General features: G+C 37.5%; 1 protein-coding gene across 2 annotated transcripts in view; it reads left to right on the forward strand.

The window, feature by feature from the left end:
• psmd1 (proteasome 26S subunit, non-ATPase 1) overlaps positions 1 to 16,101 on the forward strand; it is a 45,938-nt gene extending 29,837 nt beyond the window's left edge. For both annotated transcript variants that reach the window (XM_089117753.1, XM_089117760.1), the window contains exons 17-25: positions 3,217 to 3,331; positions 5,848 to 5,964; positions 7,703 to 7,805; positions 11,934 to 12,103; positions 12,889 to 12,981; positions 13,067 to 13,153; positions 14,036 to 14,227; positions 15,409 to 15,572; positions 15,946 to 16,101. In XM_089117753.1, the coding sequence (XP_088973879.1) occupies positions 3,217 to 3,331; positions 5,848 to 5,964; positions 7,703 to 7,805; positions 11,934 to 12,103; positions 12,889 to 12,981; positions 13,067 to 13,153; positions 14,036 to 14,227; positions 15,409 to 15,555 (1,024 nt within the window). In that variant the 3' untranslated portion in view covers positions 15,556 to 15,572; positions 15,946 to 16,101. The remainder of the gene's footprint in view (positions 1 to 3,216; positions 3,332 to 5,847; positions 5,965 to 7,702; positions 7,806 to 11,933; positions 12,104 to 12,888; positions 12,982 to 13,066; positions 13,154 to 14,035; positions 14,228 to 15,408; positions 15,573 to 15,945) is intronic.
• Positions 16,102 to 18,258: the final 2,157 nt, after the last annotated feature.

Below are 18,258 nucleotides of genomic sequence, written 5' to 3' on the forward strand. Positions count from 1 at the left end.
TTAACAAGAAAAACTTAAATCAGACAAAACAAATTTAGGAGGGAGATTTTAGCTAAAGATTTAAGAGTCTGTAAAGGCTGATTGTGTTTTCCAAGTAAGACAAAGCTGTTTTTATGAAGTTTTTATTTTGTGTGTGTGTGTGTATATATATATATATATATATATATATATATATATTAGGGCTGTCAATCTTCCTCTACAATGCTATTCGAATTCCATTCCTTATTTTCTTTAATATTCAAAATGATAAAATTTATCCTATTATTAATATTTACGACATTACACTATAGCATGTGGTGGTTGTTACACGTTCGGTCCACTAGAGGGACATCTAATACACATTTTATTCATGCTGAATATGGTTGAAGCGCTTCTGATTGTTTTCGGCTGATATCTCTGTGAAAACACCACCAAAAATTCTGAAACGTATATCGTTCTTTTCAGTTCGAATAGACGGATCCAACAAGCTCGATGCGTACCGAATCCATTGAGATATTTGCCTTTTTCGCTTCACAGCCACTTTTTACGTTGTTTAACATTTAGGTTACCATTTTTGACAGTTGTTATGATACACCGTGGATAACGTGCACACTTGTGTTACGATTCAAAAACTTTATTGTTCATCAGATGGAAAAAAAAGGCATTTCATTTTCACATGCTTGTAAGCCAAGGCGGCGAAAAGGCAAGATTGCATATAAAAGAAAATTTCAAAAATAAACATAAAAATAGCAATATTCGAACAGTAACTTCAGCATTCGAATAGTATTGATTTTTTTTATATATTTTTTTTTATATTCGAATTATATTTGAATTTTGGAATTCGTTCCAACAGGCCTTATATATAATATATAATAATAATAATAATAATAACAGGCCTTATTTTATATATATAATAAAGTTATGGGATTACTGATATAAATTTAAGCAGAATATTTGCAACAAAAATAAAAAAAGTGGGTTTAATGTTAGAAAGCATGAAAACTCAAGTCTGAAGCAAAACGCAACCACCATATAGCAATGTGTTATGGCAACAATGTCTCTGCAAATAAAAGTAAATCATAAATAAACGACTTTCGAGTGATTCGTTACAAACCTGCGCTTCAGATATGCTAAAGCTCAACCGTGCTTGTGTGATGTGCTAAATCAGACCTCACTGGTTCCCGCGCGTTACGGAAGCACAATTGAATGACAGTTCCTCTTAATGGCGATTGGCAAACCCAGGTGAAGGTGCATAGCGCCACCTACTGTATGACACCTGCATGACGGCGACACCGATCAGCTAAAAAAAAGCTACGATCTGATAAATCGGCTCTGATATAGAGTGCCGAAGTTATCACGTCACTTTATTGGCCAAAACGCGGGAAGTGAGTTAGCATTTTAGCACTCCCAGTTCCCTTGCTCTAAAGTCTATGGGATTATTAAATGGGTTTTTGCTAAATCGCCTGGAATATGATCTGTGGTTAACAAAGCCTTTAAATATTTTCACATTTTGATCTATGAAATAAAACACACAGTTATAACCTGCTTGTGGTTTTTTTTTAAACTTTATTGTGTCTGCTTGTTGTTTGAAAAACGTAGAATTTGCAGAACGTAGATTAGTACTTAAAGGGGTTTCTGCTAAATTTGTGTATAAAGTGTGGCTTTTTTTGATTGGATAGTGGTTATTAATAAATATACCGTAACGTATTGAAGGCAAATCTAGATTTCTGAGTAAATATGTTTTGAAAACAAATGAAGCTTCAGTCTGAATCTGAGACTAAAGCTTCTAAGCCCAAATGACTTGTCAGGATTAGATGAACTCAATGTTCGTGAGTAGGCATAAGACCCTGGATTAGATTTGTGTTTGTACAGAAGGTTCATCAACATTGAGTCTTTCCCAGCCTGCCAAGTTTGGCAGAACCCTTGATACTGTGCAACACGTTAATTCCAGCCTGATGAAAGATTAAGGCAAATCCTTTTTTATTGCTAGTGGCATTCGTATGCGAGTGCTAAACTGTGGATTAGCTTCCCACGGAAAGGGTTTTGCGGTGGGAAGAGTTTGAGCAGTCATCTTAATTGGACATTATTTCCGTTATTACAGACCAGATTATTCCAAAAGACCAATTTTCAGTCTTAATTGTCAGTCAGCGCACTTTAAGTTAACCCGGTATTGCGCAATCTGTTAGCATATTGGTGTCAGCCAATCAAATCAGATTAGTATATTAATAAATAAAGTTACTCATCTTTTCTTTGTGCAGTTTTATATGATGCCTGATTTTGCTTGAAACGCATAAAATCAAGATTAGAGCTTTAAAGGTATACGATTATATATACCAGTATAGATTCATAATACTGGCTATCATTTCAGTTATTGGCCACAACAAAGTCATATGCTTTTATTTGCAGAATTTCTATATCTGTGCCTCCTTAAGATGACAGCTTTATATTATAATTTGATTTATTCTTGTTTTTTAAATGTAAATTGCAAATAGTTTCATTGTAATCTAATTCTCTTCAATATAATACGTCTCCTCTTTCATTGACTGTGTAGTGTGAGTATCGGCATAATGAAGTCTCTGAGGATTTGATTAGGAAATTGAGGCTGTTATTTGATCATTTTATTCCTAGATGGGCATTTAGTCCTTCAGGCTGTTTGAGAATAGCATTAACAAAGGCTGTAAATGCTCTCGCAGGAAATGCAAACATGATTTTGAAGTTCAGTGTGTGACGAAATCTGACTGCAGAATTTAAATATTTATGCATGTGAAAAATAGATGTCAAAAGACACTGTTGACTGTGTAGTTGTGCCAAGTGTACTTTTTTTTCCTTCTTGAGAGTAGCTCAACTGTTGTTTTAACCAATTGAATCTCCTTGTTAGCTGTCTTGTAACCAAGTTTTTCACAAAAAGTCCATTTTGTCTGGAAGTACTGCTGCTTTTACTAAATATGTTTGTCACAATTGGCCTAACATTCCCATTCCCATATTTTGATGGTCTTTTTCATAGTAACCACACACCTATACTTCAAATAAACTTGAGTAAAAAGCTGTTTTATCAAGTTAGCATTGTTTGTTACGAACGACAGTTTGACCGAGAGCCTGTGCACCAGTTTAATAGTTCTTTTGCATAAACTTTGAACAAAGAACTAAAGCCTCACATTCCTACACCCGATCCAAAGTCTTACTGTCAGAGAAAATAAACCGGTTTGAAAAATTGATGGTCTTTCCTTGTGTCTACAGGACTCCAGAACAGTGTCCCAGTGTGGTTTCCCTGCTGTCCGAGAGCTACAACCCTCACGTCCGCTGCGGCGCTGCAATGGCTCTGGGCATCTGCTGCGCTGGCACTGGGAACAAGGTACGGGGTCGGCACTCTTACAGTCGGTTTCGCCGTATTAATGAGGCTGTGGAATATGAATAATGTAATAGGCAGGGCTTGACATTAACTTTTTCACTGGCCACAGTTTTGACATTGATACCATGGGGAAAAATTGCCATATAGATATTTTTAATTGTATCTTATAATTTAGCAGCTGGTATATTAGGCTGCTGTCACTTTAAGACCAGATCAGCTGTATTGTATATTCTTTCAGTATCGATATGTATCGAAAAATCTATATATTTGACCACACTAGCTTTGTACTTGGTTTTTATTTCAGATGCCTTTTTAAAAGTCTACAATTGAAAAATTTATAACATAGAAAATTCATCCCGCCAGCGTGGCTTGTGGGAATGACTGCGTTACACGCCACCGCTGAGATACACCCGCATTTGGTGGGTTTGCGGGTGTTAATGTCATTGTATTTGACACACACAACACTAACTCACATAGTGACATAGGTGCATACAAACTTGTCAGATTTTTTTAACCCACTAGCACTCTTTTTGTTGTTGCATTTGTGACCATTTAATCACAGTCTGGATCTCAGATGTGAAAGTTAAAGGTTAGACGGCTAAACAAACGTTCTTCGGTCTGTGAGGCCGCTGAGCGAGGTCTGCCGAGACCCACCCAAGAGAGATGTTTGAGCTGTCTTATGGGGCATTCACACCGGATGCGAATAGCGCGTCAGGCTTGAGTGATTTCAATGTTAAGTCAATGCAAAGACACGTTAAGTGTGTAACAAAATTCCTCCGGAGCGAATGAGGCATAGAACGTGGCGCGGTAGACGCAAATACGACTCATTCGCGCATCAAGTTCACGCGAATGCTGTGAATTGATTGTCTGCTGTGTTAAGCGCGAATGATTTAGTTAGTGCTATTTGTGCATTCGCGCGTTTGATGCGAATTCGCGCCTGCCGCCCGAGTTGAAAAATCTGAACTTTGGTGTCAATTCGCGCCGCGTTAAACAATCAGGAGCCTAGCTGCTTGCTCACGTAGTGAAGTATCTGGATGTGTCAATAAATTATTTTGTAATATGACTAAATGCCTGGTGTGGTTCTAATGCACAACAAAGCAAATATTTTATCACTCAAAACTCTATTTTAATATACAAGACATGTTCATTTTGTTCGCCTCCGAAGGGTCCGGTGGGCACAAATACGGCGACGATGATCCCCACGCCGCTGTTCTGCTCTCCAGAGCAAATACAGAGCGGTGACTCTCTCGATGAATGCTCCATCAACATAAAAAAGATGGCCGCCAACGGGTTTCGATTCTGACGCACGTAAATTTCGCTTCAAACTTTTGTTTTTACACGCGTCAATTTCACTCTTGATGCGTGAATGGATTCAAAGTGTTTAAGCGTATTACTAGACGTGCTATTCTCGTCCGGTGTGAACGCACAGTTACAGCGATCCCGAGTGATGCTACAGAGTCTTGTACACGCTCAGGTTGGTTCTGCGACTAATTGCATTACCAGTGCAAGAGTCACAGATGGTACATTTGCTACTTGAGTGGAGATGAGTCGAAGACCTTGGACAATGTTCTTGCCATTTACCTCCCAACTCCCTCGTTGGCTGAGCTGGAAAAGGGAATATGAAGATTGGTCTTGACCACTTGACTTGTAATAACTGTAATCCAAATCCCTCTCAGGTGCCCAAATACAGGCATGGGCGGTTTTGTGGCGATGCTGGGAAATCAGACTGGCGTTCGAGCCAAGCTCTCCCACACTTTCAAACCTATCAGGCCTTTTAAATTGGTCACAAATTCTGCTTCGGCTCTGTAATTTATACACCTGACCGTTTTTACTGCGTTATAAGGTCTGGAGTTGTTTCATCCTTTTTTGGCTCCATTTGTCTTGGGCTACAGGTAATGACTGCTTTGTTTAGTCTGAATCGTTCCAAACAACTTCTGACGCTATTGCACAAACACGTATATCGACGGGATACTGTATGTTGTGTAATGATTCTTAAGCTTTTTGTTATCTATGAGCCAAGTGTGCTATTTTGGGCTGTCTTCAGTGCAGTCGTAATTCAAGTGGTCTGGTTTGGCTTTTGACCTGAAGATCAAATGTGACGCTAAATACCCCTCCTAAACAAACCCAAATGAACCATTCTGAGAGAAAGGGATGAAAAGCTCTTTCTTTGTGGTTTGTGTATCAGTAGGTTAATTAGGATATGCCTACTTCACCTCTATATATTCAGGTTACCATATTATGATGCCACAAATTTTCAACAATGATTAGATACTTGGGAATCTGATGGATTTGTGTTTTAGATTTAAAGGGATACTTCAGTTTTTTGGGAAATAGGCTCATTTTACAACTCCCCCAGAGTTAAAGAGTTGGGTTTTACCATTTTTGAATCCATTCAGACGATTTTCGGATATTTGGAAGAAAATCAGTAACCAGACAGTTTCCATGGAAGTCAATTTATCCTTCTGCTTTTCCATAAGCATATTCAATATTTATCATTTAATGGTGATTTCCTTCAACAGGAAGCAATCAATCTCCTGGAGCCCATGACCAATGACCCGGTGAATTACGTCAGACAGGGCGCTCTGATCGCCTCTGCTCTGATCATGATCCAACAGTCGGAGGTCACCTGTCCAAAGGTAAGGGGAGTGTGTGGTTTTGGGTTGTTGGGGTTAATTATTTGGCTCATGGGATTAGTAAACATAATCTTTATAAATGCCCACTGATAAATGCTGTAGTTACACCACGTCATCCCAAATGTTTCAGTCCTTGCCTGACAGCGAAATGTGGCAAAGCTACAAAATCACAGCTAATGCTAATTTATAAATATGTGAACTGCATGTTGGACCAATGAGTTTCCAATAAATCAATGGTTGGATGTATATTATCTAGAGGAAGTTGTTTGAAATTATGTGGGCTTTAGAGACTACACAGACTGAAAATGAACTATTGTCTGTCATTTCATTGTTTATTGTAGATGCTAGTACACACCTAAAGTCATAAATATTGGCCTTTTATAATTTCAGACTTCGTCCAATCATTTCTACAGTGTGGTTGTGGTGTCACAGTACATTTGCTTGTTTCTTGGGGTGATTCTCAATCTTCAATCCTTCAATTTTACCACATGATTATTACTGGGCTGCAAATTTAATGGCCACATGAAAGTGAAATTGATTTGAAAATCCCTGTTTTATGGAGTAATAAAGAGCTGGAGTTGTAGCAATGGCAATCATTTGTTAAATATCCCTTACGGGCACACTGTGATTCATGCTAGCCTTGTTTTATGTGCCTGGCTTTAAAGAAGTAGTTCACTTTAAAAAAAAATTTTGCTGACAAGATGTCCATGTCTTTCTTTCTTCTGTTAAAAAGAAATTAAGGTTTTTGATTAAAACATTCCAGGATTTTTCTCCATATAATGGACTTCATTGGGAACCAAACGGTTCAAGATACAAAAGACAGTTTCAGTGCGAACTGTTCAATGGGCTTTAAACGATTCCAGACGATGAATAAGGGTCTTATCAAGCGAAACTATCGCTCATTTAATAAATAAATAAAAAAGTTTAAGTTTTATAAGCTCAAATGCTCGTCTTGCTCTGGTCTGAGATGCTCGTTCGTGACTCTCCTGTTCAAACTCATTCATCAAAATAAACAAATCTTTTTTTGTGTCATTTAGTTCATTCAACGAACGAGTTGACTCCATTTGAGCTTCTAAAACTTAAACTTTGTTATATATTTATTAAATGAGCGATCTGGATCTTATTCATCGACTGGTGTCGTTTAAAGCCCTTTGAACAGTTAGCAGTTTGCACTGAAACTCTCATTTTAACCTTTAACAGTTTGGTTCCCATTGAAGTCCATTATATGGAGAAAAATCCTGGAATGTTTTCATCAAAAACCTTAATTTCTTTTCGACTGTAGAAAGAAAGACATGGACATCTTTGATGACATGGGGGTGAGTAAATTATCAGCAAAAGTTTTTTTTAAAAGTGAACTACTCCTTTAACCTTTGGGGAAAGAAAGCAAATTATCTGACGATTAACAGACTTCAGGATACCTCTGGATAAAATTTCGAAAATATCTATATTCAAAGCGAATGAAGTAATTTTACACTTAAATCCATTAGCGTTGTTATAGAAGCTAATCATATCTGAGTCAGAGGACGTGAACAAAGTCAAATCCCTTAATACCATCTTTTAATTACAGTAATTATAACAAGTCATGATTGCAGCATAAGACCAGAGCCATTTTTTTTAGAGTATATGTGGTCAGATTTCACTTCTTTTGAGATTTGCTGGTATATTGTTTCCTGTTCTCGCTCTCTGCCCGTCTACAGAAGTGGTATCAGAGATCAGCTGTTCATCGCCTCTGTTTCCACAGGTGAACCAGTTCCGCCAGCTCTACTCAAAGGTGATCAACGACAAGCATGATGATGTGATGGCCAAATTTGGGGCCATTCTGGCTCAAGGCATCCTGGATGCAGGTCAGTACCAAATGTGAAGACTCGTCCTAACTGGCATTAGGACAAGCATAAAGAGGGCGCTTGAGACGTGCAATATTTCTGATGATATATTGGTGTGAAGTTAAGAAGAAAAGTTCTGCGATTCTCCTTTTAAAGCTGTAATTCTGTAAGTCAACTGGTAAATATATCAATACATTTGGAAATATGTAGATTGTCTATTTTTCATTTTTACTTTCTGGGTTAATGTGCTATGTAGAGTCTCATCTCAAATAACTCGATGGTTGTGTTTTCAGTGCAAAATGCGAGGGTGAAAACAAACCTTTGTATGCGTGTCAAGGCAGGTTCGTCCCGTTGAGGCCGTGTGTAAGATAAAGCGCTGATAGGATCGTGACAAAAATGTGGCATTAGAAACCAGATAGCGCCACGTCTTCATGACTTTACAAGCAATCATTCACTCATTCCCAAGGGGGCTTGCCTATTAATATTGAAAGAATGCTTTGACCTTCAAGATGCTCTTGCTCCCAGCTTCCCAAATACCAGCTCGTATACCAACCCCATTCAGGTTAGTGCAGATTCAGGAGAGTATTTCCTTTTGGAGTGTTGTTTTTGCCCACGGTTAGTCAATAAGGACACACTGAGGCAATCTTAATGATCTATTTATTACAACTACAGCTCATAAATTGTGGATTTGAAGGTTTCAGTCACGGGTTCTTGCCTCAATACTGCATTTAAATACATGAGCCATGCCACCACAGGCAGACTAAACTTTCCTACGACTTCTTAAATAGCTGTTTTTATGGAAGCTTGTTTCCGCCATAGAATGAAAAATAAAAAAGGAATTGTGACTTTTTATCTCACAATTCTGACTTTTTTTTTCACAATTGCGAGTTTACATCTCACAATTCTGATTAAGTCAGAATTGCGAGATATAAAGTCGCAATTGCGAGATATAAAGTCAGAATTGCCAGATAAAGTCAGAATCACGAGATATTAAGTCAGAATTGCGAGATATAGTCGCAATTGCGTGTTATAAAGTCAGAAACGCATGATATAAAGTCAGAATTGCGAGATATAAAGTCAGAATTGCGAGATATAAAGTCAGAATTGCGAGATATAAAGTCAGAATTACGAGATATTAAGTCAGAATTGCGATATATAGTCGCAATTGCGTGTTATAAAGTCAGAAACACAATATAAAGTCGCAATTGCGAGATATAAAGTCAGAATTGTGAGATATTAAGTCAGAATTGCGAGATATAAAGTCGCAATTGTGTGTTATAAAGTCAGAATTGCGAGATATAAAGTCGCAATTGCGAGATATAGTCAGAATTGCGAGATATAAAGTCAGAATTACGAGATATTAAGTCAGAGTTGCGAGATATAGTCGCAATTGCGTGTTATAAAGTCAGAAACACATGATATAAAGTCGCAATTGCGAGATATAAAGTCAGAATTGCGTGATATAAGGTCGCAATTGCGTGATATAAAGTCAGAATTGGGAGATATAAAGTCGCAATTGCGAGATAAAGTCAGAATTGCGAGATATAAAATCAGAATTACGAGATATTAAGTCAGAATTGCGAGATATAGTCGCAATTGCATGTTATAAAGTCAGAACACATGATAAAAAGTCAGAATTGCGAGATATAAAGTCGCAATTGCGTGTTATAAAGTCAGAATTGCGAGAAAGTCGCAATTGCGAGATATAAAGTCAGAATTGCGAGATATAGTCAGAATTGTGAGATATAAAGTCAGAATTGCAAGATATTTAGTCAGAATTACGAGATATAGTCAGAATTGCGAGATATAAAGTCAGAATTGCAAGATATTTAGTCAGAATTACGAGATATAGTCAGAATTGCGAGATATAAAGTCAGAATTGCAAGATATTTAGTCAGAATTACGAGATATAAAGTCAGAATTGCGAGATATAAAGTCGCAATTGCGAGATATAAAGTCAGAATTGCGAGATATAATGTCAGAATTGCAAGATATTTAGTCAGAATTACGAGATATAAAGTCAGAATTGCGTGATATAAAGTCGCAATTGCGAGATATAAAGTCAGAATTGCGAGATATAAAGTCAGAATTGCGAGATATAAAGTCACAATTGCGAGATATAAAGTCAGAATTACGAGATATAAAGTCAGAATTGTGAGATATAAAGTCAGAATTACGAGATATAAAGTCAGAATTGCGTGTTATAAAGTCAGAATTGTGAGATATTAAGTCAGAATTGCGAGATATAAAGTCAGAATTGTGAGATATTAAGTCAGAATTGCGTGTTATAAAGTCAGAATTGTGAGATATTAAGTCAAAATTTCGAGATATAAAGTCAGAATTGTGAGATATTAAGTCAGAATTGCGAGATATAAAGTCAGAATTGCGTGTTATAAAGTCAGAATTGCGAGATATAAAGTCAGAATTACGAGATATTAAGTCAGAATTGCGAGATATAAAGTCAGAATTATGAGATATAAAGTCAGAATTGCGTGTTATAAAGTCAGAATTGCGAGATAGAAAGTCAGAATTGCGAGATATAAAGTCAGAATTACGAGATATTAAGTCAGAATTGCGTGTTATAAAGTCAGAATTGCGAGATATAAAGTCAGAATTGTGAGATCAAAAGTCGCACTTATGTAACTTTAAGTCGCAATTCTGACTTTATATCTCGCAATTGTGACTTTATAACATGCAATTGTGTGATAAAGTTGCAATTATTATTATTTTTTTTATTTGGTGGCGGAATCAAGCTTCCACATGTTTTACATAAATAGTGCACCCATGATCAACTTTGATATTCCATTGAGCATACAACTGGACAACATATTGCAGTTTGACATCAGCATGTTGCTAAGCTAACATCAACAAATAGTGCAATGTGTATTTTCATGCCTATTAAATGATTGTGGTGTTTGTTAATGTTGCTAAGCTAATGCCACAGTACTCAAATAAGCAATAAAATAATTACTAAATTCAATTGTGCAATATTTGATTATGCAATATAAAGCTATAATTGAGAATTGGACCCTAAAGTGTTAACCACTCTTAACTAGCTGCTTATTATCATGCATATTACTAGGATATTGTCTGTTTATTAGTCCTTATAAAGCACATATTAATGCCTTATTCTACATGATCATATTCTACATCCCTTAATCCACCCGATACCTAAACTTAACAACTACTTTACTAACTATTAATACACAGTAATACGGAATTTGAAGCAAGAAGTCATAGTTAATAGTTAATTAATAGTGAGAATTGGACCCTAAACTAAAGTGTGACTGAAAATTGCAATGCTTGTTGAATTTATGACCCCCGGTGACATTTTAAAGTCTTTCTTAGTCTGGCTTGATTCATGGCCTGGTTTGGCCGAGAGTTTGAACACTTGGGGTTTTTGGTTGTCACCAATGATGTAAGTCCCTACAGTCAAAATACACAATACAGGCCATCATTTCTCTTGGCAATTACAGTAGATGCCAACAGGAAACGGGCCGTGACAAAAGTAAGCTATAGTCTGCGACGCCTTTCATTCGGAGCCAAATCGATGCTTCAAAACGATGATACCGTTCCACTCTCCCCATTTATCTTCTTTATCAATGCATTACGGACGTGTGCACACCTCTTCCCGTCCTGGCACTCATCCCTCACTCCCGGTATTGTCCGCTCAGGCAGTTTGAGGGTGGAGTCGTCTTTGGCCGTGACCTTTATTCTCATATTAACAGCCCGCTTCTGTATCGGCTCCACCTCGACAGGGAAGGACATCTGAAACGCCAGTGTTTCTCCTTTCAGCCTCACATGTGTGACACCTGCAGCCTTTAAATATAGTGTAATGACACCAATCCAAGAGTATAGTCCTGTTTTGCCAGACCTGTCCTTTTACATATGTGTATAAAGTCTGGTTCACACTGGCTCCTGTGTTGTGTTTATTGCCTAATCGTAAGCTTGATCAGAAATGATGACAAAATTTTAAAAAAAAGTAAACTTAAAGAACATATTTTTTGTTCAACGTCATTTAAATAAACGGATTTTCAAATGCAATAATTTTTTTAAAGATGCCCATCCCTAGTTTTTTTAGATCTTAAGAGGAGAAAAGGCTGGTTGAGGAGCCTGATTATAACACTCCATCTTTCTGATTGTTCTCAGGTGGGCGTAACGTGACGATCTCTCTGCAGTCTCGCACAGGACACACACACATGCCGTCTGTGGTGGGCCTGCTGGTCTTCACCCAGTTCTGGTTCTGGTTCCCGCTCTCTCACTTTCTCTCCCTGGCCTTCGTACCCACAGCCATCATCGGCCTCAACAAGGACCTGAAGGTAAGCAGAAATGTCCAACCTGACCTGTACTGCAAAATGTGACGTCACCGTGACACCACAGAAGCGCTTGTCATAGGATATTTGTATCCACCAAAGCGTATTTTTCACACGCTGGAATATTTTTCTAATAGTTTTCAATGGGAGCATCGCATTTTTAAAACGACAGGAGCACAACGAGGAGCTAAAGGTCTATTTCATGTCTATTTGAGAGATAAAGAATGTTCAACTTTGGGTAAAACGCAGATTTTGTTTTTTTTCACTAAATATTCAGATTTTATACAATTATTGCGCACTTTTACTACTTTTTACTGCTAGTTTATAAACAAATTTTTGGCATAGCTTATGATAATCTATATGTATTTTTGATTTGTTGTTTTTCTTTATATTAAGTAGATTGTGTTTAACACACAAACAAGTGATTATCAATTGAACACACACAGTTATAGAAATTCTACTTGATTTTTTATTTTTACTTTTTTAACTGTGCTGGTATCGATTTTTTTATTTTTACTTTTTTAACTGTGCTGGTATCGATTTTTTTATTTTTACTTTTTTAACTGTGCTGGTATCGGATCGGTATCGGTCGATACTCGCCATTTTTTTCTGAACGATCCGATCCCGAACCAAAAATTCTATCGGGACATCCCTAATATTTTCTCTCTCAGTATATCTCAGTATATTTTCCTGCTTTTTTGTCCTTAGCCTGGTGAAATTAGATGCTAGTAACACTTTCGCAGATTTTTTTTTTTTCAGTTTCTAATGAATAAGTTCTGTCCTATTAACAGATGCCGAAGGTGCAGTATCGCTCCAACTGCAAACCCTCCACCTTCGCCTATCCTCCACCCCTGGAAGTCCCGAAGGAGAAAGAGAAGGAGAAGGTGTGTATTACCCGAGAACTCACACCTGACGGGACAAATCTCAACAAGAGCCAGATTTAACGGCTTATTTCGTGTCTTCTGTCAGGTTTCCACCGCCGTTCTGTCCATCACGGCTAAAGCCAAGAAGAAGGAAAAGGAGAAGAAAGAGAAGGAGGAGGAAAAGATGGAAGTGGTATGAATGCCCAACAACACATCTAGACCTTTTGCAAAGCACTTCCCGAAACCTTTAGTATGACATGCACCACCAAACTAGAGCCAGACCGATATATCGGCCGATATTAGGGATTTTTCTGCAGTTATAAATGAATATTTAAAAAATAAAATAAAAACGGACGAAACACGCTTCAATCATCTCTCCTTGGCCTGTTGTATTAAAAATGTACGTTTTACAATTTGCAGTATGATGTTATCTATTGCTAAATTATGGCTCATCATAGACTAGCTAACCACAAAGCTAGCTAATGCCACTATCATCAGTGGAAGACCGCTAACGTTAACATTAATGAGCTTGGAAACCACAATGTCTAAATAAAGTAATGATTACTGTATTTATAACTCGCATATCTCTAGTTACAGTCCCTGCATTGTAAAATGTAAGTTATACTTGCGAGGAGTGAATATTTAGACATAAAAAGTATCAAACGTGACTGATGATTGAAAATGGTTTGATTGTAGCTTGATGGAAAGAATTTGGGATAATCAAGCTGACATTGTAATTATAAGGTAGCTTATAAGGCAATGTACGGACTAATTATTATTTTATTAATCAGAACTTTAATATATTTTGATGTTCCTCTGTTCTGTTGTGACAATAAAAGAAACAAGTTTATTTTTAAAATTCTTTATCGTACTATTTTAGTTAAAACTCATAAATAACTACAAATATCTATGTTAGGGAAATCTGTTAATGTTTTGTTGCGCGTTTCTGAAAAAAATAAATAAAATATCGGCCGATATATCGGATTTTAAAACCCCAAAACATTTGTATCGGTATTGGTCTTCAAAATCCTTTATCGGTCGGACTCTACACCAAACGCTTTATCTTCTGATGCAGGAAACGCAGGCAGAGGCCGAAAAGGAGAAGAAAGACGAGGAGAAGGAGAAGGAGAAGGAAAAGGAAAAGGAAAAAGAGAAGAAGAAAGAGCCAGAGCCAAGCTTCCAGATGCTGGAGAACCCAGCGCGTGCGATGCCAGCCCAGCTGAAGGTCCTCACCATGCCGGACTGCAGATACCAGCCCTTCAAACCCGTGAGTCCAGCGCCGCTGTTACATCACACACAGCTCAAAGCAGTTCAACTTCAGTGATGGTTCATTTCTGTTCTAGAGAAGTTATTCATTTAGTTCATTTATATATCTATAGCCGCTCTGGAGAAAACCGTGATGTCATCGTCCATTTCAGTTCTCATATAATGGTGTTAATGCAGCAGATCAATAATAGTGTTGAATATTAAGTGTCCCCAACTAAAAGTGGCATGAACCCAAACTCCATCAGTGACGGGATAGTGAATAAACCACACTGAGTCTGAAATTTTCCTATTCGTCATAATAAAAAAAAACGCACAGTCCGATGCGTATTAATCCGTAATCGCAAAACTATACAAAATGGAGTCTTCAAGCAGTGAGGATGATTGTGTTGTCCTCTCTCTTCTTAAAGGGGTGGGGTTTACTGCTTTTTTCTGTGCATGATTGTGTTTATGGGGTGCAATATAACATGTATTCGTGGTTTTTCTTAAATAAACTTCACCTTTATTGTAAGCTTGTAGGCTATGAAACCACCTTAGCCATCTTAGAACATAGTCTCGATTAGTCGAACCATGAACGCCGTTCATATAGTTCAGAAGTTCGCTGAACATCATACAGTTCAGATCACTCAGCAGGACGTTCGTGGTTTGACTTGTCGTGTCTGTTTTCCAAAGATGGCTCCTGTCTGTATACATGAAGTGAACTGTCTTTATAAAATATCTTATTATTAAACGGTCTGCACACTTACAACGTTCTCGCATGTATGGAGCCTCGTTATGTTACTGTGTTAGTGTGGGGCTATTTTGAGCCTTGTTAGTGGTATAAACTAGCGATTTCTTTTTACTTAGTCAATGCCCCCATTACTAGCATTATACGCTAAACAGTTTTTAGAGATAAAACTCTTTACATTCGATTATCATGAAAACAAATCTCAGAGAACGATTGACTAGGTACCGATGTTTTATTAGACCAAAGGTTCATTGATCGCCGGAGTTCTCATTTAACTCTTAATCTAGGCCTGTTGTGAGTGTTAGAGAACCACTCTTTAAGAGCTGACAATTGTCTTTTCTTGTTGGATTTTAGGAGACTTCATAAATGCAAATATGTGCTTTAGAAGGAGTAAATCCGATTTCTAGACCACTACCAACACACAGTATAGTGATCGTCTTCGTCCACTTTGTTCTCAGTTACACACAGGTGGCATCATCATCTTGAAAGACACCAGTGAGGAAGAGGAGGAGCTTGTGGAGCCTGTTTCTGCTCACGGCCCCAAGATTGAGGAGGAGGAGCAGGAGCCCGAGGCCCCGGAGCCCTTCGAGTACATCGACGAGTGAGAGGCCTCACCCTACAGGTACTTCCTCCGACCCCACACTCCTACCGGCAGACTAGTATCAAATCAAATCACTTCCAGATGGGTTCGGCCTTGTACATTTAGAGGCTTTTATTCAAAGCCTGAGAGAAGCTTCACACTGTACGGATCTACAATCGCAATCTCTTATATATTCATATTCAGTCCTTGGAATCGAGAAAAGAGTTATAATTTGAGGAAATTATTATAGAGATTCTATTTGTGTCTTGAATTGCTCTTAGACATGTTTTGCACTGTTTATGTTTACAGTCTGGACCGTTTGTTTACGTTAGTTTATATATTTGGTATGGATGTGTGTGGTTGTATAAGTACACAATGAGGGTCTGGTGATATCCTGGTCTGATCTCTCTTGCAGGCGGTGACCTCAGCATGTCCAGGACCACCCCTCTCCAGATGCCCACTTCTTTTCCTTTTTTATGTTGTTTCCTCCACTTGACCTATCACGGCCTCTTGAGGGATGTTTTACATGACAGAATTCAGTCATTACAATAAATCTAAATGTTGAACCTGAGATTCTGTGTTTTTATTGCTGTGAGTCTGTAATATGCTATACAGTGGTTTTTGATTGATGTTTGTCTGCTGAATCTATTTCACAACTTAAATTCAGGATATAAAATTAAACCATGACAAAAAAGGTGGTTAAAATCTAAAAAGCTAATAAGAAATGGTGACCATTTATTGAGATTTTAGATGTGTATATTTGTATGTTTAAAATGACTCGTGGACAAGTGGATAAGTTTAAAGCTCATTTCATCTTAGGCCATCAATGTGTACTTACATTTACGAGTCATTAAATCATGTGTAATTTTGGACTTCTCTGTGCATGCTCTTTGAGGTGGTGACCATAGACCTCCATTATAGGACTGATAGACAAGAACGGTTTGACCTAAAAATATCAAAATTGAAAATACTGTGGAAACAAAGACACCTACATCTTGGATGCCCTTGAGGTAAGATAAAACATAACAAAAATTAATTTCAGTTCACATTAAGTGAACTATCCCTTTAAAACACTTAATACTAGGCTTTTTTTTTTTTTTTTTACATCAATGAGTTTTACACATCGAATATACAGTATGTAAGACCCAATATATAAGTGGTCTATAATCAGCAGCTTAAGCCTTAATGTTCATACAATTATGAGCGTCGCAATGTTGTGTAATTTGAGTTCACCTCACACTGATAATTTCATTTCATTTGTCAATACAGCGAATATATTTATATGGTTCTTAATTGAAGAACCACCAACTGTCTGGAGTAAGGAACATATCAACAGGTATGGGCTATATGCACGCATAAGTTCCGCATTTGACGCAAGGATGCTCGTCCGGTTGTGGAGATTAAAGTGGAGGAAAACGGGATTATGGCAGAGTCTTCAAAATTTACTGTCCTCCCGTCTTTGAAACGAAACGTTCATACATTTAGATGTAATTTTATATAGTTGTGTTTAATATAATTTTAAAAAGAAGCATTTATAAACACAACGAGGGGTGTCTGTTTTATCTGTTTTTGTGACTAACGTTTCTTTATTATAACCATGGAGTATAAAATTCAATATAAATTCTCGGTTTTGCATTGGACTCTACGATCGGCGGAAGTTATCGAGCGTACATCTTCACCGGAAATAGCGCCGTGCGAATAGAGCTATTATGCGTCAATCATATGCTGCGTCCGAAACTGCATACTATAATAGTACCTAGATGCTACATTTTACGGAGCCCCTCTAGTCCCACTTTGGTAAAAAAAAAATTAATTATAACTATCTTGTGGCCTCAAGATACTAACTCGTGGCCTCGAGATAACTCGTGGCCACGAGATACTAACTCGTGGCACTCGTGTATAACTAGATATACGAGATACTAAATCGTGAAATAACTATGTCGAAATAACATAATTATGCCGATATAATGACTTATGTCTCGAAATAGAAAGTTTTCGTTTTTCCCTGCAACATGTGTTTCAGGGCTGCATAGAACACAGCCTTAATAAAGGCTAATTGATTCCAGAAATTAGGCGGTGTTTTGGTGTTTATTGGGGGTGCTGCTAGCGGCTGCACTGCTAGCGTCACATGATTGGTCACATGATGACCAATATTAAACACGCAGCATAGATGTATATAAATGAGATATATAGTGTTGTAAACCCCCAAAAACATGAAAACAGTGTGTGTGTGTTTGTGTGTATGTGTGTGTTTGTGTGTATGTGTGAGATCATATCCCAAATTAAAAAGGTACAATAGTACAAATGATAGAATTCAGCCGAAGTATTAGGCTAATAGCCAGACGTTGATCCACACGTTTATCTACACGTACGTTATCCAGACGTTTATCCACACGTTTATCTACACGTACGTTATCCAGACGTTTATACACACGTTTACCCACGCGTACATTATTCAGACGCAAAGTAAAATCAATCATTTCTCAGTCAGCTCGTTACAGACACAAAAATCTTGTAATCTGAACCAGGCATTAGAAACAGGGACTAAGCCCGGCAGTTCATGTGGTGGTGTTCTGTTAATTGATGGTGTCTGTCAACACTAGTTTTTGACCATTGGCTATTAGTGGATGCAGTGAAATATCAGTTTTGTCCGTGTAGTGTGTATCAAGTAATCATATAGCCTAATAGTCCTAATAATAATAATAATAATATATTTAATTTACATTGT

The sequence above is a fragment of the Pimephales promelas genome, chromosome 2 (genome assembly GCF_988280905.1).
Source record: "Pimephales promelas chromosome 2, fPimPro1.hap1.1, whole genome shotgun sequence".
Taxonomy (NCBI): Eukaryota; Metazoa; Chordata; class Actinopteri; order Cypriniformes; family Leuciscidae; genus Pimephales; species Pimephales promelas.